The sequence below is a fragment of the Dinoponera quadriceps genome, unplaced genomic scaffold (genome assembly GCF_001313825.1).
Source record: "Dinoponera quadriceps isolate SergipeBrazil2010 unplaced genomic scaffold, ASM131382v1 scaffold781, whole genome shotgun sequence".
In the NCBI taxonomy this organism is placed as follows: Eukaryota; Metazoa; Arthropoda; class Insecta; order Hymenoptera; family Formicidae; genus Dinoponera; species Dinoponera quadriceps.
Window position 1 is genome coordinate 467,150 of NW_014555039.1, and position 25,073 is coordinate 492,222.

The following is a 25,073-nucleotide window of genomic DNA, read 5'->3' on the forward strand; positions in this document are numbered from 1 at the left end:
CGGCCTTTCGTGTGTGCGGCATACGCGATAAGATAGCGGAACGGCAAATAGAGATGGAGAGAGAAAGAGAGAAAGTTGAGAGAAGGAAAGAAAGAAAGAGAGAGAGAGAGAGAGTACCAGGCACCGCATCAGACACCGAGTCCTATTTTCTCTCGCTCGCGGTCTCGTTTCACCGCTCGCGTTTCCACCCCCCGCATCTGGGGGTGCGCGCGCGAGACTCCCACTTTTTCTTCTTCCCCTCTCCACCCGCTCTCGCCCTCTTCTTTTCTTTCCTCCGGTCGGTCTCCGCGACCGAAATCGAGCCGGGATCAAGCTCGGCCGCGCGCGCGTGACCTCGTAAGTCTTATTTATTTTTTCCTCTCTGTCTCCCTTTCTCTCTCTCTCTTCTTCTCTTTTCCTCGCTATATATCGGTCGCTATAGAGAGTATTTATTTTTCCCACGCGTCCGATAGCCGCACCGGCGGGCTCGATTACGCGCGGATGGTACCGCATTTTCGATACGAGCGCACACGGACGGCGTGCGTCGCATCGCATCGCGTCGCGTCGCGCCGTGCCGCGCCGCGCCGCGTCGCAGCCGCAATGCAGCGCGCCGGCAAAGAAAAATCGTTCGCCGGCCGAAACTTCGTTCCTCTTGCTTTCGTTTGCCCTCGCACCGGTTGCTTCCGCAACGGAGGGAGATATATATATATATATGTATATATATGTATAGATATATATAAAACTCTAGATACGTATGTATATATATAGAGGATATGCCGCGCGCGGCTGTTTAAACATCGACGAGCCTATACTCCCGGGCCGCGCTGGCCTGAGACCCATCTGTAGTTTTAAGAGCCGGAGATTGCGTTTTAAAAAGCTCGAACGCTGGCGAAACCGCTTTGAATCCGTATTTTCATAAAATGTAAATTGTGCGCCTCATGGAGATACGTATAGAAGGAAAGCGGGCATATAATTCCCATCTTCTGAAAATGCGGATTCGAGACTTTCGCGATTTTCCCTTGCGGCTTTTTAACGCAATCCACGATTTATTAAAAAGATGCGGACTTGAGCAAGCTCCTTAATAATTTAACGGAGGCGTGTTCTGCTCCAACGATTGCGTTTATTATTCCGATTACGACGGTCCCGCTGCGAGGAAATCTTTCTCCTGCTATAATTTCTTTTTCTTTATAATCAATGATAATTAACATAATTCTTGCATGCGGGGCGAAAGTAAAAGAGCGAGAGAGAAAGAAAAAGAGAGAGAAGGTGAGAAGGTCGGGAAAGAGAATCGATTCAATCAATCGATAAGGCGAGAGATACGATCGGAAAATCCGGCAAATAATTATTGCAGCGTGGAGTTCGTTATTTCGCCGGTTTATCGGTCGAAGAAATCACGTTCAGGGACTTAGGTACACTCTCGCGAGGCGCAGCCACTCTTTAAGTGCTGATTTCATCAAACGCTCGAACGTGACTCCGCAACTGCGAGGGCGCTTTAAGCGTTTATCTGTGAAAGATTTCACGGCGCGACTGTTGTTTACTCACGTTTAACAAGAAGATATTCTTAACATTCCGCAGCGCGCGAAAATCCCTGCTCTCTCTCTCTCTCTCTCTCTCTGTGACGATCGATGAAGGGAGCGACAAACGACAAACGAAGAAAGAAGAGAAGAGAAAAAACAGAAGGAGGAAAGGAAAATCGACCCCGTCTCCCTCGCCAACACAGAGTCGGGTCGTCGGAGTTAATGAGTTAATTACAGAACGCGAAGAATCGCGTGTATTTTTCGCGCGTGCGTTTAGCTTCTTTCGTGTTTAATTCCTCTTTTCTCTTTCTCTCTCTTTCTTTCTTAGTTGCTTAGTCTACTTTCGCCGCGCACGACTCGTCGGGACTCGCGAAAGCGCAGAGACAGATTTTCGCATTGAACGCGAACGGGCAATCGACGAGCCGATCGCATCGATCTCACCGCATCGCGCCGAGTCCGCGCGTCGCGGCCGCGCCGGCTGAAAAATAGTCGGGGTGAATCGAGGAAATGCATAATTGTGGAATCGAGCGTAGTTCGGTCACGGCGCCTATTTTTAGTCCGATCCTGATTGGGTGTGCAAACGGAAGGCAAAGGCCACCCCTGGTGTGCGTCCAACATTTGCTCTACGTCGAGCGAGCGAGCGAGTAAGCGAACGAATGAACAGCCGGCCCGGTCGTTCGTTCGTTCGTCACACTCCTCCCCTGCCCACCCGACCCTCGCGGCCGCTCGTTGCTTTCTAGCTTTTCGCTCTTCCAGTTAGGTCGATTTTCGCGCTTTACCGAGCTTTCGGCACGAGCGACGTAGTGCGACGTACGATGACGTGCCGGGCGACCGCGCGACCGTGAATTTTTTTGCGGAAAACGCGGACTCCCCGATCCAGTCGCGACAGAGGACGATCGGTTCGGGAATCGCGCGAGCTACACGCTGGTCGAGAGTAACACGCACCGTATCGTAATCGGCGAATCTCGATGCCGATAAATTACGGATGCTGAACGAGGAGGTTCGCCCGAGCTCAGTATAACTTTAGATAAAAATAGAAGACGACTTAGGTAGTGAATGTACGTGTATGTGTGTGTGTATATTTATATGGGTATGCATGCGTGTGTGTCCGCGAGCGTGTTAGTAAATAATAGCGGGATACGATCGAAGTAGTGTATTAAAGTATTTACGGAGGCCTGCGGTAAAAGCGATACGACGTTAAAGTCGTCTCGAGCCTGGCGCGCGTTACCGTCCGCTCGCCCGAGCCGCTTGAAAAGACGCGAGTCGCGGTGTCGTCGCGCAAAGTCCTCCGCCGGAAATTGACGTACCACAAGGTAGCCCGAACCGACTCGCTTAACGGATGACACATTGCTGGTCAGCTCTGTGCCACGCTCGTCCCGGCGTCATTGTTTATCGCCTGCTACGTCACTACTTATCATTGTGCCGTGTTGCAGACTAATCGGATTACGGGCGAACGATCGTGACCTAAAATCGATCGTGTCGTTTCGTGGTACACTGCTGCAGAGCGGTTAATTATTCTACCACGAGCGAGGGGGAGGGGACAGGGAGGAGCGAGAGGGTAGGGAGGGCGACAGGGGAGGAGAAGGTAACGGTGCGGGCTTTAATCGACACATTATCCAGTATACCGTGCGCGTAAAAAGCATGTGCAGATATACGAATCGAGGAGGAGAGAGAAAGAGAGAGACAGAGAGTTTAACGGGGAAACGTAAATTGCAAAATCGCGCACGAGCGAACCAGAGCGTGAGAGCGGCACTACGTGTGTTCGCACAACTGGAAAATTAACTACTAAACTTTTTTTTTCAGAGGGAGAGAGAAGAAGAGAGAAAGAGAGGGAAAGAGAGGGGGAACAGCGTGCCGAAGGTCTGCGGTTTGGCGGAACAGTCGCGGGAAGCTTTCGTATTCGGCACGCGCACACGGCATTCGCGACCGTTTCTCTCGTTTTTCTCTCGCGCGTTACAAAATGCGCGTTGTCAAATGCAAGAGTGTCCCGCGAACCGGGATTATATCGAATGATACAAATCTACACCGAGATTTCTCTCGCGCGACGAGTCAAACGTACCGCCGCGGTCCGTGCGTTCGACGCAGATCCCGTTGGCTGCGATCGCGCGCAGGGCCTCCCCGTGGAACAATCGCTGCCCGAGTGCTGCGAGTTGCGACGGCCGCGCGCGCGAGAGAGAGAGAGAGAGAGAACCGTCGTCGCACCAGCCACCTCTTGTGTCATCATCCCTACGCAGCCCCACGCAGGTCCACGCAGTTTCCCGGCGGCTCCGCGGTACGCGATTACGCGCTGTGCCAGCCCGCGTATATCGCATATATCGGCCGCGCGCGCGGCCTTCTGCGTCGCGTTTCCACACGCACAGGTACACACCACGGCGGGATATAACGAGCGTAACGCGCGCGCTTCTCCTCGCGGGGAGTAACGAGAGCGAAGAGAGCGTGTTATGATGATGACGATGAGGAGAAGGACGAAAAAGACGAAGAGGAAGAAGAAGAGAAGAGAAAGAAAAAGAAAGGCGAGAGGAGAGCCGCAAAGCAAGACGAAGCGACGGGCGAGGGTGAGAGCGCGTGGAAGCGAGAGCAAACGAAAGACGTACACTTTTACTCGAGCCCGTGGCAGATAAAACGGAGAGAGAGAGAGAGAGAGAGAGAGAGAGAGTGAGAGAGAGAGAGAGAGAGAGGAATCGATCTTCGGCACACCGAGAGACGCGAGAGACACTTACGGCTTCCCGCGGGCAGAGCGGGGCGTCCGTTCGTCGTCCGTTCCGTTGGCGAAACGAGCCGTCGTCGACGACGGGAGAAAGAGAGAGAGAGAGAGAGAGAGAGAGAAAAAGAGAGAGAGACCAGCCGACGGGGGCGATCCCGTGTGCTCGTCGCGCTTCCCGTATGTGCGTGCGTGCGTGCGTGCGTGTCTCCGTCCTCTGTCGCGCGATTCTCTCTCGTCCGGGTAGAGTAGCTCGCACGAAATTACTCTCGGGCGACCACGCGCGGCTACGCTTTGTGTACTCGGGCTATACTTGGCGCACAGTCCGCGGGAAACAGTCCGCGCGCGCCGCGCCTCCGAAAAACCAGCCTCGGAATGCGCGAGCCACCCTTGGAGTTTTCCTTTAGGCCGGCTATCCGCGGCGGCGGCGGCGACGACGGGGTGAGAGTGCCACGGCGAACTGCTGCGGAGGCTGCGAGCCGCTCTCGCGGAGACAAGGTGAGTGAGAGGGAGAGAGAGTGTGTGTCCTCCTCTCGCGCTTGTCTCGCGTTCCTCTCGTGGTGTTACATCGACGTGTTAGGTCGGGTACACCGCGAGCACCCCGGAGATAACGGTGTAACCGCGCCGACGACGACTTTAATGACGACGACGATGATGATGCCGATGACGACGACGGTGACGATGACAACGACGACGTCGACGACAAGCACGATGACGACGACGATGAAGGCTGGCGGGACCAACGCCGAAGAAACAGCAGAGAGAGAGAAGTAGGCCGGTTAACCGTTCAGGCCGCACTGAAGAGTCGAGCGAGCCGCGGGTTAGTGAGGGTGAACCGGCCTGGCATCCCTCCTCTCGAACGCACCCCGCTTCACCCGAGCACCTTCACCCTCTCTCGCCACCGCCACCGCTGCTGCCGCCGCCGCTGCCTCCTCCGCCACCGCCGCCGCCACCACCACCGCCACCATCGTCGTCAGCCACCCGCTCTCGTTCCGCCGCTCTCTCTCTCTTTCTTGCTCGCTATCTCATTCTCTCATCCCCTCTCTCTCTCTCTCTCTCTCGCTCTCCTCTAACCCCGCTGGTGGCCCCCGACCGACCGGCCTGTACGCGAGTACCTCGTAATCGCGACGCACTCGAGTACGGATATTTATTCGAATGCCGCATCCCTTAGGAACTCGGTCGATATCCAGCTGGATCGGGCAGGTACCGAGATTGTCGGGGGCATGGGGGGGGAGGGTGATCAGCGGAGGGATCGAAGTTATCGGCGATAATTCAACGGGCGATTGAAATGTCGGCAGAATCCGCGTGAGATTTGTAACTTGCGTGAACTTTTTACCTGCGACGGAACGGGGCGAATATTCGCTGCAGTTTAGAGGAAGAAGAAGAATAAAAAGAAGCGACGTGTGTCGCTCTCTCGATAACTTTCGAACAGTCCGAACGAGAGAAATGGACATCAGCTTTTTTTCTTTCTTCAATGTACAGATTTATCTTATCCCAGGATGTGAAAAATCCCTTTAGGCGCACACGCACACACACGCACACACACACACACACACGCACACACAGACGAGGCGTGTTGTCCATAAATGTTATTATAAATAAATTGTACGCAGACGGCTGCAAGCAGTGCGGCAGCAGTATCTAAAATAGTAATAGCGGCGACGAAAATAATAATAGGAAGAAAAAAATAACAACGATCTAGAGAAAGGAAGAAGGGAGAGAGAGAGAGAGAGAGAGAGAGAAAGAGCGCCGCCTTAAATTAGAATTCTATTTCGAAGTTGACTGCCGTATTCGGTGAGTCTTGGAAAAAGCAACACAAGGTTTCGATCATCCCCGCAAGGCTTTTCCATAAAAAAAAACAAGGGCTCTATAGTCAAAGGATCAAGCGACGCGCGGTAGCGCCCGACAGCCACAAGCATGAAATAAAATGACAGCTTGATAACAGGTCGAATGCTCACAATGAAACATCGAGGCGCTACCAAATAGCTTATCCGCAGTTTTCGCGCCAATCGAACCTCGATTGAGATTTCTCGCATACCTAAGCCAGATTCAACGGCACTTCTCTGATAAGACGTTGATGTAAGCCCTCGATTGCGATTAAAATCGACGCAGCCAATCTCGAGATCTCAAGATTTCGTTTGCAAAATTTTTCGCGCGCGACCTGAACGTGCCAAATTTTTACATCTCGATGTTATATTTTCTCGCAATTTCCCGCTTGGCCACTAGAGCGTATAGTCATTAATAAAACCGATATAACATATATGTAGCAAATCACATTGTTTGCAAAATTGTTAAATTAGAAAATTTTATACAGGCAAAATCTTCGTAGCAAAACTATTTTTTACTCGATGTGGGGCAAATAATAAACTAACGATCATCATCATTATTTTATTAATGAGAATAATTATTAGGTGACAAAAAATAATTTTTGCATAAAAAAATTTTTATAAAGAGCGATATGAAGAAGAATGATATGTAACAATATAGCGACAGATTGTTAAGAAACAGCAGCAACAAATAATAATGATAATAATGAACTATATGAAAATGAACCATAATAATATGGTTAAGTTATTATATACAATGAGAGGTTAAGTTATTATGCACAATATATATATGAGTAATATTGAAATGAACCATAATACCATAAGAACCATAATAACATTAAAATGAACCATAATAATATGGTTAAGTTATTATATACAATGAGAGGTTAAGTTATTATGTACAATATATATATGAGTAATATTGAAAGTATGAATGAGCAAAGATAGATCAAAAATTAAAAAAAGAGATATGTAAATAAATAATAAAGAAAAATATAAATGATAATTTTGTCGGAATAATAATTAATTATTAATTATCAGAATTATAATTACTAATCAAAGTTATAATTAAAAAAAATTATCCATCCATGTTTCAATAAAAGGATTTGTAGAAGTGAATTTTTTAACGGCGATAGCATATCGTCAAAAAATGTAATATTAAGGAAGCTTCATTAATTAATATACAAAATTTGTTTATAGAAATAAAATTAACATTGATGTTCTATAAACTTCAACATGTAAAATTGTTGATGTGTGTCCAAATATTTTTGACCATCGGCGTTGAACACGTTCAATTTGTTTAATAAGGTTACTGGAATAAAGATTATCACTGATAATTATTAGCCAATTTACTTCTTTCTATATTTTTCTATCTTTGTAAGATGTGTTTGATAAGATATATCTATCTAAAGGTGAGGAATGCTTCCCTATCTTTCTTCTTTTCGTTGCCAGGCGCAACGGCGCTGCGACGAACATCGATTTCGCTTAGTATCGCGAGACTCGTGTAGACTTTTGATACTTTCTCAGCCGAAGCGTACCGAGGCGAAATCTCGCGGTTTCTTTTTATGGCGGGCGGAAAAGGAGGGCGGTCGGTGATATAAAAATTCACTCAATAAATCACAAATCGCTACGATATACGCGCCGCTGTACACATCACAAACAGATAATTAATCCGGTAAATGAAGAAACTGTTTACAACTGATTATTGCGCAAATTAAAACTGTCAATCGCTTTTGTAATCTAATCTCAAATCGATCTTAACGAGATAAAACGTGATACTTATAAAAAATGGCCAAACGACAGGCACGCTCTTAAGCGGGATACACAATGTAGCAAACAATTGATTTCATAGATTAATGTGACGCGCAATTCCCCCGAATGGGAAACGAATAATATTATCGAGGCATCGTCGATTAATTGATACCTGCGCACTCCAAACAATGGAAATTTTTTCTAAGAAGAATAGAAAAAAGAAAAAAAAACGCACACACAAACACAAAGCGTATTTTTGTCGGTGTTTCGAACTTTTGAACGGATTGATTGAATTGTTGCACAATATCATGTACGATAAGGGATCTTAATGCCGAGGTATCGGTGATACCGGCGACGTCTATTGTGTGCATATATATATACACGCTACCGTGTTCTTTCCGACCGCAGTCTCGTTCGAGCTATTTTCTTAATTACAAGCAGTAATACTCTCTTATCGTGTCTCACGTGAAACGGCCAATTGATTCATCGACAGGAACCAGTGACACGTTGCTACACGACTCGTACGTAATATTATAATTAGTGCAATCGTCGTTTTTCGCCTTTATAAACGCGAATATCGTAGTAATGAAAACGCGAGTACAACGGAATATGAGGGTACAATATTGGAGGAAACAATATTCAAGGACTACTGTTCAATCGGATACTTTATGACGCACTGCGACGCGGTCATGAATCTACCGATCTTGCCTCTTTTTCGTGCCACCTCGATTTCGCACGTGCGACGTGTCGTTTTTGTCCCTCGCGCGTTGTTAATTCGTGAAAATAGAATAAATGTACGGCTTTGAGATGTGAAAACGTTAATATAGAAACGGGTTAACAAGAGCCATACGTAAATAACGTTCAACGGAAATCCAAATTGTCAGTAAATATCGTACAGAAATAAAAATGCTAGATTCAGGTTGAATATTTACTCGAATACTCGTTAGCAAATTTTCACTCGGTAAATATTTTACTTTACAACACACACTCTCTTTACAATAATAATAATTATCCACTCGTTTTCACATTAATGTCGCTAAAAGGACACAGCCGATAACCGCGACCTTCTGTCGTTCGTTACGTGAGATAATGAGTCGCGATCGGGTGTCGGTGATGTAACGAACCCGTAGTAACGAATTACGGCGGCATCAAGGATGATATCCCGGGCTCTTTCTCCCGATTTTGCCGTTCGAAGTAGCTCACTAAATCGACCATATTTTCTACTTTGTGCAGAAAAATGAGCCTATCCGCAACGTTCGGACTTATCCTGATCTGTTTCCATGCCTTGGCAATTGAGACGAACGGTTATCGTAAGTGAATACACGCACACTCACATGTGTGTATGTATGTGTGTGTGTATGTATGTGTGTTTTATACGCCTCCTTGCTCTAGTATTTTTCTATGCGATATATCGAATGGTTATATATTTTTGCAGAAAAGTATTTACGTTTATTTCGTATGCGCACTTATATTCACGTCCTACTTATTTCCGAACCACTCGTTCGGCCATCTATTCTGGCAAATTTATCATCCCTCGATAACGATTCTGTCAACTGTTCATTTCCCAGTGGGCTATCTTTGAGTAGTTTGTTTTCGCGTGCGCAATTCGCCTTTTAATAAACAGCCTATGAACACGCGAGTTTGGCGCTCTTGTTACGCGGTATTTGTTTCTTTTCTCGTTTCAAGTGACAATAGCCTTCTGGAAACGTGTCGTTTTCACTAATTATATTAATTTGCATCTACCGTGCGCTCTTAAGTCGAATCAGCGAAAGTGTCACTGATTGAATCAGTAAAACAGTATTGTACCAAGATAATCAGCGGATATTCATTAATTTTTACTGGAAACATTTTCACTTAGTTCTTTTTTGCCCTTATTAATTTTGGCCGATGAAAGATTCATTGCAAATTGCTATTACGTGTCCCGTACAAGTATATATATATATATATATGTACATATATATATATTCAACCATATGCCGTATTTGGAATAGTTCATACACGGAGAAACAAATTTGCTAGAATAGCAAATTGTTCGTTAATATAGTGATAGCAAAAAAAAATTTGAACCGCAGAAAGATTTGTTAAGAGTATTAATTGCTATTTGCCAGATATATGGACAGCAAAATCATTTGGTTATGCCAATTAAATTTTATTGTTGTCGCAACGAAGTTTCGTTACAACAGCAAAATTATTTTTCAACTAAATACAGTTAAAAATATTTCAGATAAAATTACTGACAACGCCTTAAGAATGTGATCAAGATAATAAAAAGGAAGTAAAAAATAATATTTTTTTTTACTGTTTCTGCAGTTATAATAGATTTCCCGGAAACAAGTCGCTGATATTAACTTTCACAGCGAAATTTTGCTGATTTGCGTAGCTATACTTATAACTATAACTACTAGTGAATATTAACTGTTTCTTAATGATGATACACTGATTGCACTTTAGAGAGACTTACAGACTCGTAACCGATGGTTCAATACTCGAAAAGTAGGTGTTTCCCCGTGGAAAACTTCGGTTTCCTGCAAAAAAAGATCTTATCCCATATTCCCGACTTATCGTCTTTTTCGATTTATACTAGACATTCATTTATAGGACACTTTGTATATGATAAAATTCTGTTCTCAGATATACAAGAACATGCTGCATACGCTACCTCCATTAAGGGATTCATTGAGAGCTTGAAACCCATAATAAGGTCGGGGAATGAGTCGCTCGGAATCCCGCCTCTCGACCCGTTCCTCGCCGAGGAACTGCCGATTGAAGTCGACCTCGAAGATGTAGTCAAGTGCGTGCCGATTTGATTTCACGTCGGATTATCATGTGCAATGTATTCGCGAGCGCGGTGTAAAGAAACTAATCTGCCGCTGTACAATTCCATTATCCCATTCTTAAAATGTCTTTCTTCAAAATTCCAGAGTGAAGTTGGATCTCTTTGACGTCGACGTGCGTGGCTTGTCCGAGTTCGATGTCAACAAAGGCGAGTTCGAAATGCTCAGTATGAAGTTAGTGATAGACCTCACGTGGCCGCTTGTGTACGCGACCGCTAATTACAACATAAATGGCACTCTGGGCGGGGAGATGCCGATTTTCGGCAAGGGCGACATCACGTGAGTACTTTCATGTTTTCTAGAGAGGATCGAAACCGGCGTGTTCACTTTCCGATTATGAACGAGACAGACAGATGATGAGAACAAACAATTCCCGCCTCGTGAAAAAGATTCATCAAGCTCGGGTTTTCGGTACAAAAAAAAAACTTGGTTATATTTACCAGAAATGGAACAGCCAGATGCATTTTAGTCGAAGGAAACGGAATTTCTGGTTATAAGAACCACATTTGAGTCATCATCAGAACTAGAAATTCTATTCCCTTTAAGAACGCATCTGGTTGTTCCGGTCTTTCTAGTTAACACAACCAGATTTTTTTTCCGTGTGGACATTGTACTTCATGATATGCTTTATTTTGTGCGATATTCGTACATTAGCCACGCCTTTTTTTCGTGCAACTTTCTTAGTTAAGATATCAACATCTCAACAACATTTTAATTTCTCGCAAAAGAAGCAGAGGCGCGTCTTGTGCACCAAATTTCACTTCGGTGCAACCGTGCCGGCTTCAAATTACCATCGCCCACAATAATTCATTAATATAATATAAATTAATTATTATGATATTATCAATATTAACAATAGTACTTATCATTATCGTAATTGCACATTAAAATTATTCCTGATTCCGACCCACCTATCCACCCAGCCGGCCTTCCTCAACCCGCTCTCACTCACCCGCAACCTTGCGCTTGCTCGACGTGCCGTCCCATTTCGCCCCATCTATATTAAATACAACGATTGAAATATGCACGCGAAAAAAAAGGGGAAAAGGAAAAATGAGAGCTGCGGTGACTGACAATGAATCACGCCGTTCTTCATTCAACCGCGTTCCCGACTTTATCGAACGGCCGACTGCGACAAAGGGTGTTATTAAACCGCGACTGAATTTATCTGGCTCGTGTGACACGCGATCGTGCCGATCTCGACGAGTTTTCTTACAGCGCCAGTGCTACCGGTTTTGGCATGCGCGACGTCCAATTTGGGATCGCTTTGACGATATCCGCGGCCTGAGTCGGAATATAATTAAAATCGACGCGGAAGGTGTCCGTTGCCCCAAGTCGAAATTTTGATATTATTCCGACGTTCTTAAGGAGAGTTTAACGCCTACTAAAGCGGGATCTACAATGAAAATTTAAGGCGTAAATCTTAAGAAACTGATTAATCACAGTCGATTATTCTCCTTATATTCGACTGTGATCGGTCAATTTCTTGAGATATACGCCTTAAATTCTCATTGTAGACTCCGCTTCAGACGGTTTATAGACTAATAAAGATCTATTTTAACGATACTGACACTTTTTAACTTCTCTCTTGAAACCTTGATTCTACAGAGTAAATTTTAATGTTACTTTCAATAACCAATTTTGACGTTAAAATGGCGAAAACAGAAATTTAAAATATTATCAAAGTAGAGGTTATATTATATTATTAAAATTGAAATTATGTGAATCTATTTTGCTATCATAGCCCCTATTATGTTGTAGAATTAAAGATTTACGTAAGACCAAATTTCGACGCGGGGCGACTTTCCACGAGATTCCGAATGAAGTTGGAGAACCAGAAACGGTTTTTCAGAAAGATAAACGGAAAAGAAGTTGTTTTTTTATTTAAGAACGTGTAAATTGTGCGTGCTATGGCTGTCTTGATCTATTATAAGTCAACTTCTACTTGAGTTGGTTTTGCTTTAATCGGAGAAGCACGACGGAAACCCTTCGTGTCGATCTATAATTATCAAGCCAAGTCAAATAATGCATTTATGTTTGCTCCAATTTCCTTCCGATTGGAAGTAAAAATGCGAAGAGGTGTCGTTGAGCGTACATAGCAAAAAATATTTTGTACTTGTGTTAAAATCGATCCTTGTTAAAATTTTCCATGTTAAATTTTTAACATTCCCGTGTGTTAATTTAACATATTGTGTTAATGTTATCTCAATATTTTGTATGTCGAGTCGATATTCAACATGTATGAATGTTAAAATAACACTTAATAACACAAATGTTAAAATAACACATTTTATACCTCTATGCCGATTAATATATTATAGATATTAATTTTGTGTTAATTTTTTACTATGATAATATTTGTGTTACTTTTCAACATACTCACTATGTGTTAAATTAACACAAAAATTTATATGGACCATTTGGGATATGCAAAATGTATTAAATTTAACGCAAAAATCTGTTTATGTATTTCTTACATATATAAACATAAGTGCGATATATATATATGAACGCGATGAATTATGTTTTATTCTGTTTTACCGTATCTAACAGAAAATCTAACTAAAATATGCAGGATGTTCCAAACCGTTCTCGTGGTGTGTAGGTAGAACGGCTGAAACTGAACAGAAAAGTCGTATACCATTTTGCAAAATTCGCAATAGTTAGCGAAAAATTAATTATTTTGTCTGGATTAATGAACGCACGGGAAATGATAGGCTAGACTCTATATAAAGAAAAATGACTTACTTCTGAAAATCTTCTAGCAACAATAAATATTAATTGATAGCGAGAGACTTGTTTCTTTTAGGCGTGCAATCGATCACAGGACGGTTGCAAGAGTTTTTTTCTTATTTCAGGGCACATAAAAAATATAACGAAGAGAGCGTATAATTAATGAACATGCGCAATAGATATTCAGACACAACTGTCAAAATTAGATACATATATATGTCAAAATTATATATTGTTATGTAATGTTGACAATTGTTTTGGCTATCTATCGTACTATAGATTCGCTTCTTCGTATTTTTGTGTTTTCCGAAACATGTAAAAGAAAAACTGTTGCAACCGTGACCGATTACAGCTCTGTGTCATATGCCGTTCGTTACTTGCTACGTTACTTCGCGTTTAGAAATTAATTGATACTAGATTGTTGCTAGATCTTCAGAAGTAAACCATTTTTCTTTATATAGTACCCGGCCTCTTTTCGTGCGTTCCGACAAAATAATTAATTCATCATTAACTGTTGCGAATTTTGCAAAATAATACATGACTTTTCTGTTCTAATACATGTTCTTTTCTGACTTTTCGGTTTCATATATTCTACTTACACATCGCGAGAACGGACAGCTTGTATAAAAATTTTTCTGCAAACTTTTCGTATCATTTTAGGCTTCTAAATTTCATTGAAAAAAGTGTAAAAATGTTCTTTAAAATTTATTCAATTTTCAGAGCGGGAGTTAAGGGCTTTAATTTCTTCACGGAAATTAGTTTCAAACTAAAGAACTTGAAATATGTGGAAGTGAAGAACATAATATTGAAGATTGCACTCGGAGGTCTAGACGTAAGTTGACGAGCTAATGTGACATTTCCCGTCGGATCTCTTCTCTTTTTCGCCCACTCATTATCTATTTGCAATCGGTATTCGTTTGCAAGAAAATAAAGCAATTTGCCACGCGAGTAAGCTTTTGTCACTTTCGAGAGTCGAGTTCGTATAATTTTCGCTATTTTCGAAGTATGAGTTAAAAAAATATTTCACCATAGTTTCTCTCAACGCGATCCCCGTTTTTATTTAAAAAGTCAAATTCAGTGAAGTTTGAGTATCTTAAGCCCTTCGATCACATTTGAGAGACGAATGTACGATTAATCGTGCGATTTTTGCAGTTCAAAATTACGGGTCTCTTCAACGATGAAGAACTGTCCGAATTGGTGAGCTCTATGATTTCGGAAATGGTGCCCGATCTAATCAAGGAAAATCACGATGAGATCGTAGGCTACATAATACCTATCCTCAAAGACAAAATCAACGAAATCCTCGAGGGTAAAACGATCTCAGACATAATCAAAATAATCGGGGGATATTCACAGGAAAATCAGATTAAATTAATCAATGGTGTGTAATGTAAATAGTACAACTATTAAGAACAAGTTTTAGAAACACGACACGAATTCAAATGATATCCATCGACCAAACTATGTTGTGTAAATTATGAATTCAGTTAAATCTCTATGAATAAACTTGACAAAATCTAAACGATATTTTAACTCTTTTCCTATCTTTGCGTATTTATTCCTCTTTTGTTACAAATGTTCCCGATCAAGACATCACCATGCCCGAAATCGGGACATAAGATATCTTTAAGACATCTTTAAGACGTCTTATGTCCCAGTTTTGAACATTATGCTGTCTGAGGAGTTATAATTATATCGAAATGACGCATTTAAAGTTGAATTATTAATTCATTTATATATATATGTTAATCACATCTGTTTGCACATCTATATCTATGTATAAATGAGTAAATAAATAAATAATTAGGAATTTGATACAGTGTTTTTTATTTCCTCTTTCCTCTTTCTTCCCTCCCTCACCCTCACTCTCCCTGAAACGGTTATAAACAATTTATAGTTAGCATTAGCACGTTATATTTCTATAATGGATAAAAAAGCATCATGCTTTCTTTGTCTCACGTGTAAACCACACACGTGTGCACACACGACGTGTAATCAAGCACACGTGACACGTACTACGCTAGCCGAGACGCACTGTTTTATCGACAACGCGGATAATTGGAGAGTACCGACACATCACTGACATTCATTCGATAGAAGTGTCCGAACGATTAACACGTGCGCCGCAGTATTACAATTGTGATTTATCGCGTTATTTTCGCGAAATTTTCCCCATATATGCGCAAGGCAGGGAATTTGCATATAATTACATACAGATCTGCATACGATTTATATGTATAATTTATATGCAAATGCATTTCCATTGTTATTATTCGCAAAGCGCTCGCGTTTCACGAGATAGATACTCATTTCCGGCATCTGTTCGAGGAATACTCAGCAACATTTCGTCGTGAAACTCACTTTTAATGCTCCCGTGGTGAGGATTCGCGAGCGAGACCTCCCTCTGGCGTGTCAAATTGCGGAGCCCGGCGAGCGGAAGATTCGAACTTCAAATCGCCATGACGCCGCAAACGCGCGATCCCTTCGCTCGTCACTCCCGACACAGTTCGTCACGCGAAATATTCACTCGCAGCGGTCGCTAGAGGCGTCTCGCATGACGAACATGCGGAATTCGTTCTCCCGGCGCTCCCGACGATGACGATTCGCGCGCGGGGTTCACCCACGACCGGCCAGAATCACGAGAAACGCGGAGGGCTTCTTCGAATCCGGCTTACCGCGCCATATTGCATTTCGCAACTAACGTACTATCGCAACGCCTGCGATTCTCATGTCATTTGATCGTATCGACTCTCGTAGTTGTCGAGTCTCCCGACATTATCGACTCTCGATCGAGGCAGCCCCGTTCGATATCGAGCTACACCATGCACGCACTTGTCGTATTTAGTGGGAAACGGGTGAGTGAGAATTGCCACAAGGACGTGGGAGAGCAAGAAATTGCGAAAATGTGCAGGGAAAAGGCGAGTGAATCATTTATTCATTAATACTCCCCGAAGTATGCGAAGTTACCGTCCGTGTAGTCGAATTGTGCGATATCGATGGTATCGTACAACGTAATCAGCGTGTCTATATTCTGTTAAAATTAAAATAAGTAAATATAGTACATTATATAGCGAAGGAGAGGATTATTTCTTTCGCGGTAAGAGTTTTTTTTTTGTAGTTCACAATCTAATCGAAATGTCGTCTCTTCATCTTATCGACAGAAATAGTGACAGTGACAGCCCTGTTTCATCGGCAGAGCGAGCGAGCGATCGGACGGAATTAGTCAACGGCGTATCGGCGTACGTACGGATGACAAATCCGTCGCGATCTGTCCACGGTGCCCGATTATCGTTATCGTAACGTACGTTGGACGTGAGTCTTCCTGCCCGGCGCAATAATGATTTTGCTCGAGATACACAATAGGATACTAGAGGAAACGTTAACGAACAAAATCAAGAATGCCTTGTCGGGGTAAGCGGCGCGTGTGCATGCGATTTTCTACGTGAAAAACCGTACGCTTATCTGCATAACCTCCATTCCGGAGGATGTGGCGCCGGGGCGGTGTCCGTCGTCACGTTTATATTTTCCCGGGAGAAATTCCTCTCCCAGGTGTAATTGATCGAATTTCGTTCGCGTTATCTTCGATTCGCCCACGTTTCCTTATCCTGGACTCTGCTCCAAGTGTCCTGCTCAGCTCTTCCCCAATCTCGACTTGTCCTGATCAGTCTTGTCTCTGAGATTCTGTCAAATTGAGAGCTGTAATTATCATTCTTGCGATTGTTCTTCCTCCAACAGAATGTTTCTTTCGCAGACACAAGCAGGAGTCGACGGACGTCGTCATAGCAGACTTTGACGGAGTGTTGTTTCATATTTCAAATCTCAGCGGAGACAAGTCGAAGCTTAGAGTAAGCTCGTGTTACTCTAGAGTATTTTTAAGCCAAAGCTTGTTGCTTTTCTTCTATCTAACATTGAGAATATGTTTCCACACAGATAAGTATCCTGCTCAAATTTTATAAACAGTTACAAGAACATGGTGCGGACGAGCTGCTCAAACGAGAATACGGGTCTCACCTTATTGCGCCAGAGAGTGGTTAGACATTTGCTTCTAATTACTCTGTAATTCTTACACTTCATCGATGAAAGTGACAAGTTATTGTAAATCATGTGTCGCTTCTTTAGGTTATAATGTATCGGTAATCATAGACCTGGAGAAGTTACCAGAAGACTGGGAGGCATTAGTGAGAAAAGTCGCGTTGCTGAAGAGGCATTGCTTCGCCAGTGTTTTCGAGAAGTACTTTGACTTTCAGGAGGAATACTTTGATTCACCAGGCAGGCCGTTGCAAAAGAGGGCAGTTATCCAGTACAGAGATGAAGAGACAATGTGAGAAATATGTTTCATATGCTTGCGTTTTCCAATTGTTCCTAGCGTGTTCAATGTGTCGTTGATTCCCATTGCAGGTATGTGGAGGCTAAGAGCGACAGAGTCACAGTAGTGTTCAGTACGATATTCAAGGATGAGGACGACATGGTTATTGGCAAATTGTTCCTTCAAGAATTGAAAGAAGGCAGGCGGGCCAGCCATACTGCGCCCCAAGTCTTGTTTAACCATCGCGAGCCACCGTTGGAATTGCAGGATTCCGAAGCAGCCGTGGGAGATTGCATCGGCTATATTACATTTGGTATAAACATCTGTCGTCTCTCAGGACATTGTGTCACTCTTTCCTTCCTAAACTTTTCGAAGGAGGATGTGTGTTCAATGATTCGAGGGAGGAAAATGTATTTCACTATCCATCCACTTTACCTTTTGATCCTTAAACGCGTTTAATTTTGACTTCTAGTGCTGTTCCCACGTCACACTAACCGGGAATCTCGCGATAACACTATCGATCTGATACACATGTTTAGAAACTATTTGCACTACCACATTAAGTGCAGTAAAGTTTACATCCACTCCAGAATGCGTACCAAGACGACGGATTTCCTCAAGGTGCTCAACAGAGCGAGATCTCAGTCTAAGAACACTGAGAAGAAGACTATCACGTAAGTGTCCGGTCACTAAATTAAATAATGCACCGAAGTCGAGTACTGAGACAAATAATAACATGCGATAAATACGAAGGAACGAAATCTTTTTGCATATTTAAAGGACGAGATTCCATAAGCTAAAAGCTATAAAATTCAAAGTATCTTGTTTACTCAATGATCATCAAACACTGTTTGCAATAAGTTATTTTGATCTTTCTCTCGTGTAATAACATTTGACCTAACTTGCCTTCTGTAAGAATTAAATCTACATCGACCCTTGCAGTGTACATTCGAATTTTCTTACAGGGGACGAACATTCATCAGGAAAGAATGAACATGCTGGTGGGACAAAAGTGTTATCACTTCTTAAAAAGAGAGGGAAAGACGGAGAGAGAGAGGAAAGGAGAACGAAACGGATTGTCGCACGGAGTGCGGTCAGAAGGCGCCGACTGCCACGTGCAAGATTTTCCACGTTGGCATTCCTTGATTCGCGCTATCGGCAAGTCGAGTGCTTCGGACCTTTGAGTTTCAACCTGTTTATTGAACAGTGCCCTACTTAGGAAAAATTTAGCGTCGCGGTTTAAGTGGATGAGAAGAGAAGTTGGTCGCATTTCTTGTCTCATCGTTGACTTACTCGCGCACGCATCAAGCTGCCCGCACAGAGGGAGAGGATACTCGAAGACACTGAGGAGTTACTGTACCTATCTGTGTACCAATACGGTAATCGCTCGAGTATCGGTCGTTACAAAAATTCTCGTCGGTCTCTTCACAGTGTTTCTAGGATTCAACGATGGGTAGCGCTGAAACTTGGAAGGAGAAAGGTTTCACGGATTCGGTTACTTACTACTACTACTACTACTATTACTACTACGCTGGTTGTTACCTCGAACGATTTATCATACGTTACGGCATCCTCCCAATTACGTCCGGCTACTCCGTGTACGAGTGCATGAAAAACGCGTATTAGTGTTACGGCGATCGGCGCACCGCTGCGAGATATCTGCGATACCTACAGCGGACAAGCATGAGATACACACATTTAAAAGATACGTAGAACGTTCAATTAACTATCGAGCTGTCGAGTCTGTGATTTCATCCCGTTGCGAAATTTCCTCGGAGCAGCGTTGTGCGAGCGGTACCGACATAAACCGGAAGCTGACAGAGAGAGAGAGAGAGAGAGAGAGAAAGAGAGAGAGAGATAATGATTATAACATGACACTCTTACTTTCCACATAGCATTTCTCGTAACGACGAACGGGTCGCCGAGCGAGCGAGGTATTGTTAAAGAATAGCGCTCGATTGTTTCTTCCTTCAATATTTTTATCGTCTCTATCTTTATCGCTATACACACACTTTTGGCTATTGTGAGATAATAAAAACGGCATTAACAATCCACACCTGAGAGGTACTTCTGCGCCACCCGCGCCTGCGTATTGATTTGTAATCAGTGAGCAACGTAAAAGGGAGTGTCGGAGCTCGTCGTTCAATTAACGCAACCACACCCATTCCACCGGCATGAATTTTTCTCTTAGTTCAGCGGCGTTCTCTCAGGGCGGATATATACGTCAACGCATTCGACCGCGCGAGGAGATCCGAGAGAAAGAGAGAGAGAGAGAGAGAGAGAGAGAGAGAGAGAGAGACAACTGATATTTACCGATACCGTTACTCAAGTAAAAAAAAATATATATATATTAATTAATCCAACTTGCACGTTTGTGCAGACTCGTTAACCGTGACCGAGACGATCGTGCTTCACACGTGAATAGTTTGTATCGGAGTCCAAAACTAGTCGGATTCCTCAGGACCTTCGGCAATCTCCAAAGATTCGAGAGGCCGAGAATGGGGGAGCAGACGATGACGACGGCGACGCTACCGACGAGCACTTCGTCTCCGTGCTCCAGCGAGATCTCTGCGAAGGTGGACGACTGCGCGGTGCAGGGTGCGGTGGAGCAGTGGCTGGAAAACGAGGCGTTTTCGGGCTTTCGAGTCTGGCAGCTTGCCGGTATTGTCCTCTCCGTGCTGTTGTCCATCATGATCGGCCTCTGCTGCTGCATCCGCTTCCGCGTGCCCCGCACCAAGCAAGAGATCGAGGCGGACTACATTCGGAAGAGGATCACCAGGAGCTTCCGGCGTGAGCTCTCGAAGATCAGCAACACGGAGATGGACGAGATGGACTTACAGAAAGGTAAAGGGACGCGCTACGTCCGTACGAAGAGGAAGTTCCGAGGAGGCAGCGCGGCTAAGTAGTAGACCGCGGCCTTGGGCCTAACATCGCTTTTCACACCGCAGCTCTGGACAGAATCCAAAATGAGGGCGACGCCCCGGTGGCGAAGGAGCGCGCGGACGTGTCGCAGGACTGTCGGGCCGCTCAGCGTTGCTTTCGATCCAGATTCAGCGCCGTCTTCGACGGCATGCGTGCGCGTCTCGGTCAGCGCCAGCACGCCGTGAAGTCGAGCGTCATGATATGAATAATCGGCACGCGTTCTTGATATAACGGGTGCACACGCGTTATTTGTTTATTTGTGTAAACGGGGCAACCTTTCCTTCTGACGATATAGAAGAAGGATGAAAGAGAAACGGGGAAGAAAATGGTTACAGGAATTCATGAATATTATCTGTTTACTCAGTTCTATATTTATAGTCCGATCTCTTATTTAAGGTCGTTTTAAGTTCATCTTCAAATGTTCCCTTCGTACGCGGAAAAAAATGAGCATCAATTTAAGATTTATATTCTCAGCGAAAATATATAAAATAATTGAAAAAAATAACGACTATTAAATATTCTTTATAAAATATCCTTGAATTTTTTCCGTACAGCCAATAAAATATCTAAAGATGAACTTGAGACGATCTTAAATATAAGATCTGATTATAAATGAACGTCGATTTTAGAATTATTGTCCGGCAAGCCGAAGTGTCACCCAAGGTAACACCCAAGTTACTTCGAGTCACGTATAACAAACGGTATCAGTAGGAGCCTAAGACAGATACCCAGATCCATGTGAAAATCTATTCCTACCAGAGAATTTATCGTTAAATGCAGTTTACTTCGTCCACGTGCAGAGATTTCGTGTGAAGCGACGCGTTATTGTCAATATCGTTATTTCACTATCGTATGTTCTTTCGAATACACAGTCGTCTAATCCAGATGTTCGGTTTCCTAGTTATTAAACTTGTATATCGATGGTGCTATTACTAACGACTCGGTAGAAGTAGAATCTCTGGGAAGATCTTTGGGAGAGATCGAGAAACAAGTTGAGAGGAGAGCGCGAAAAGCGCGCAAAGCCGAGCGTGAGTTCCGGAAGGGGAGAGTCAGCGTCGGGCATTAATAAATTGTGTGTGACACTTTCATTGACTAAATATAATCTTTATTTCATAGATATATTTTTACACAAATTTATTTACTTTTAGCATGCAACAGTGATCTATAGCAACGGATAATATGCTTTAGAAAGCACTCCCACGGTATGTGTATGTGTGTGTGTGTGTGTGTGTTTGCATATCGTATGTGTGTCTATGTTTTATAGTGTGTGTACTTTTTTCTACCGTGTCGAGATTGCTATCGATTAAATCCTTTATATCGATTAATTATTTGTACTCTCTCGTTTAACTGCTTATCTTATTTTACCGCACACCGATTGTTCATATCTGTTTATCTGTAATCAATAGAATTCATCGGAAACTATTTGGATTTAATAATTTAATAATCAGTGACAATATGCGGCGGTGTTGATACGAAATCGAAGTGTATTATGAAAAAAAAAAAATCGTACCAAAAGTATAAGGTGAAAAAAAAGTAACGGAAAGAGAACGATACTCGAAAAATCGAGAAAGGATTGCGACGTGCAACGAGAGACGTCGATGTGTCACCGGGTACTGAGCGAATATGCAATTCCTGTCGAAGTTCCTGCACCGATGGTGCATTTACTATCGCGCTTTGCGAACCTGCTTTGTTTTTTTCTCGAACTACGACGATTTTACTGCGCGCAATTTCCTCGGTTCTGAAGTCACCTAACTGACATGGTCGCAGTAAGATATTTCGGAGGAATCTTAAGGCGATTTTGTTTTTTGTTCGTGCGAGCGACGATCACGAGACAATCTCCTTTTGATAAATAAATAAAATGCAGGAGACGAGGAAGCTTGACAAAATAAAAGGCAATGGAAGATGCGTGTTTATGAAAATGATTTATTTTTTTATCCGGAAAACATACAAGAGGTGGATCCTGCGCGGAATCGTTGTATACGACGAAAACGATAACTTGTTAATTCCGCAACATAATTATAAACAACTTTATAATTATGGCAACATTAAAAAAAAATGTATCACTCCGTTGTACGCTTCGGCATGTAAATAAAAAAAAAGGGGAAGAGAAGGGGGAGGGGGACTAATTGCGATTGCCGATTGATTGATTGAGCGAGCGAGCGTCCGGACCGAGAATCGCAGCGAGAAGCGAATCCATCGGGAATACCAATCCATGCAACGTACACTGATTTGATTATCTCAACCCTGCGCGCGACAGTCGTCGCAAAGTTATACTCGAGCGAGTGGGAACGAGTGTGTATATGTACGTTATCAACTGCTTCGTATTATCATAAATAATAGCGGCTACTATTAACTAAGAAACAAAGTAGGAACCAAACAATAAAAAATACATAAAAAATTTGGCGTCGCCTATCGACGGCGTTCGAGCGCGCTGATAATTGTTCGAATCGCATGACATCTCTTAGTCGACTCATCATATCGAGGGTTGTTCATCGACGTGACTGTTCAATCATTACTCGGTCATAATCCGAAGGACGATTGACCTATCATCGCTCTTGTATCGCGTGTGTGCGCACGATTCTAATGAAGAAATTTTAATCACGATGCATGACAAAATCTAACATGGGTGACGTAATCTTAACTTTCCGACGAGTCTTTCTCTCGTAACTTTCGTCTCGACGGGAATTTATGCGAGAAAAATTATTTGAGGTATACTCGAGATATATACCTGTACAATCTCTTCGATTAGCGAAGCGAGGTAACCGAGGTTACCTCTCAGAGCGGCTTCTCCGTCTCGTTCATTTTAATATCGTGCGAATTATTCTCTCCGCGACATTTTATGTATCGTTACTTCGCCGAGCGTGCTCCTCCTCGATGACGATATCAGAAATCAAGGCTATCCGAAACAATGCTCTGTCACGCCTCTGTTAACGGGAAATCAACTCGGAAAATTCATTGAGGGGGGGGGATTATATATCTGCTCGTTAGACGCATAGATTTTTCTTTCAATGTCTTTGGATCCTTACATTCTAGAATCTTCGAATGCTTCGATTATTGTTGGATCGCGCTATCTGTGACAGTAGCCTGGATCCTTACGCTCTACGATGTTGAAGTCCTTAAATTTTAAGATCTCTGAATCCTTACGTTCTAAGATCTTTGCGTACTTAGATTCTAGGGTCTTTGGATTGTTATAGGTTTTTAGGATCTGCGGATCCTTAGATTCTAGGAACTGTGGATCCTTACACTCTACGATCTTTAGGTTTCTTGGGTGTTACGGAATTTTTGCGCTCTTAGATTCTAGGGTCTTCAAGTATCCTTTTTTTTCTGAGGTCTGTGATAACGGAAACGAGCGAAGATACGGAAACTCAGTGAGTCCGATGGATCGTTTAAGCGACTATTAAATGACACAGGGTGCCCAAGAAGCCCCGATCCGCTTCTTAAGTAATCCCTCTAACAGTAATCACTAGCATCGATTTTGTCTCCGACCTGGAAGAATATCTGTCGTCCTCTCGTGCCCTACCCGCCTCCAACGATAGAAAATCAATTGAAAAAAAAAAAAAAATCCGAACCGGGACTTCACGGGCGTTTCACGTGATCTGAAACACATCTCTCCTGGATCGTGGAACATTCAGCGGGTAATCCCTAAAACATCACAGGACCACGGGAACTAAAACACGATGTTCTCCCCGAGCGGGTTCGGAAAAACAGGAGAAGAGATCTACCTTGCGCGCGCCAGAATAAAAAGGCGAGTATCGAGAGTATCGGAGGGAGAGGGATTTCGATCGACTAGAGGATCCGACGACGCGTGACAACGTCGGCGTGACAGACATACGACGATCGTCATCACGCTTCTCCCGCGAGTCGACAACTAGAGAGAGAGATCGTTACAAAAGAGTCTGCAAGTGATTCTCCTTCGTAGAAAGACTGCCCGCCCCGGCGGCTCGGGTCGTAATCGCTCGATCTTAATTTCACTGTAGAAATCTCGGAAACACCAAAAACTGTACGTCAACTGGCGTCCGCGTCGGGACATCGGTAGGTCATCGCGTCAACGACGTGTCGCGATCTCGAGGAATGCTAGTTTTATTAGAGTTTACCGACTTCTGCATTGTTTAAACACACGTTTAAGCACGCGTCAATAACGAATAACTACGAGATCTAACGATGGATTCCTCTAATTGACGAAGACCGGCCGGAAGTGGGTTAAACGGATAGATAAAAGGAGATTTGCAGACAGGCAGGAGCGGATCAAAGGAGCTGGAAACGGAGAAGGAGAGAGAGAAAACGAGTTCGCTACGAGGTAAAACCCACGGCACACCGATGGCGCGGTTTCTGGCGTCTGCAATCATTCTAATTGCAACATGCGGCCTACCGTTTAGTCGTCGTTTGTGTCATCAGTCGCGCGCGCGAGTCTACTATATATTTATTGCCAGAGAGATTCTAGTAATAAATAAATGATCGAATAAGAGTAAGCCGGGCGCGCGCTCAAATCCAACGCGAGAAACG

At 43.5% G+C, this 25,073-nt stretch overlaps 4 protein-coding genes across 4 annotated transcripts in view; 3 read left to right on the forward strand and 1 right to left on the reverse strand.

Annotated features, from left to right (window-relative positions):
* LOC106742837 (acetylcholinesterase-like) overlaps positions 1 to 15,787 on the reverse strand; it is a 35,703-nt gene extending 19,916 nt beyond the window's left edge. The window contains exon 1 of the mRNA XM_014616137.1: positions 15,704 to 15,787. The gene's annotated coding sequence lies outside the window, so the exon portion shown is untranslated. The remainder of the gene's footprint in view (positions 1 to 15,703) is intronic.
* Positions 8,117 to 14,829, forward strand: LOC106742839. The gene is made up of 6 exons (XM_014616141.1): positions 8,117 to 8,296; positions 9,009 to 9,085; positions 10,407 to 10,566; positions 10,697 to 10,888; positions 14,063 to 14,174; positions 14,495 to 14,829. Exons 2-6 carry the CDS (start codon positions 9,013 to 9,015, stop codon positions 14,729 to 14,731), a joined length of 774 nt encoding a protein of 257 aa, XP_014471627.1. The 5' UTR covers positions 8,117 to 8,296; positions 9,009 to 9,012; the 3' UTR covers positions 14,732 to 14,829.
* Positions 15,788 to 16,160: 373 nt separating the features above from the next.
* On the forward strand, positions 16,161 to 19,702 carry LOC106742828 (probable actin-related protein 2/3 complex subunit 2). Its single transcript, XM_014616125.1, has 8 exons — positions 16,161 to 16,197; positions 16,504 to 16,753; positions 17,094 to 17,187; positions 17,273 to 17,372; positions 17,462 to 17,663; positions 17,741 to 17,961; positions 18,121 to 18,322; positions 18,614 to 19,702. The coding sequence occupies exons 2-8, from the start codon at positions 16,680 to 16,682 to the stop codon at positions 18,639 to 18,641; spliced, it is 921 nt and encodes a 306-aa protein (XP_014471611.1). The 5' UTR covers positions 16,161 to 16,197; positions 16,504 to 16,679; the 3' UTR covers positions 18,642 to 19,702.
* A 91-nt stretch (positions 19,703 to 19,793) lies between these two features.
* Positions 19,794 to 24,115, forward strand: LOC106742830 (transmembrane inner ear expressed protein). The gene is made up of 2 exons (XM_014616126.1): positions 19,794 to 20,492; positions 20,597 to 24,115. The coding sequence occupies exons 1-2, from the start codon at positions 20,147 to 20,149 to the stop codon at positions 20,773 to 20,775; spliced, it is 525 nt and encodes a 174-aa protein (XP_014471612.1). The 5' UTR covers positions 19,794 to 20,146; the 3' UTR covers positions 20,776 to 24,115.
* Positions 24,116 to 25,073: the final 958 nt, after the last annotated feature.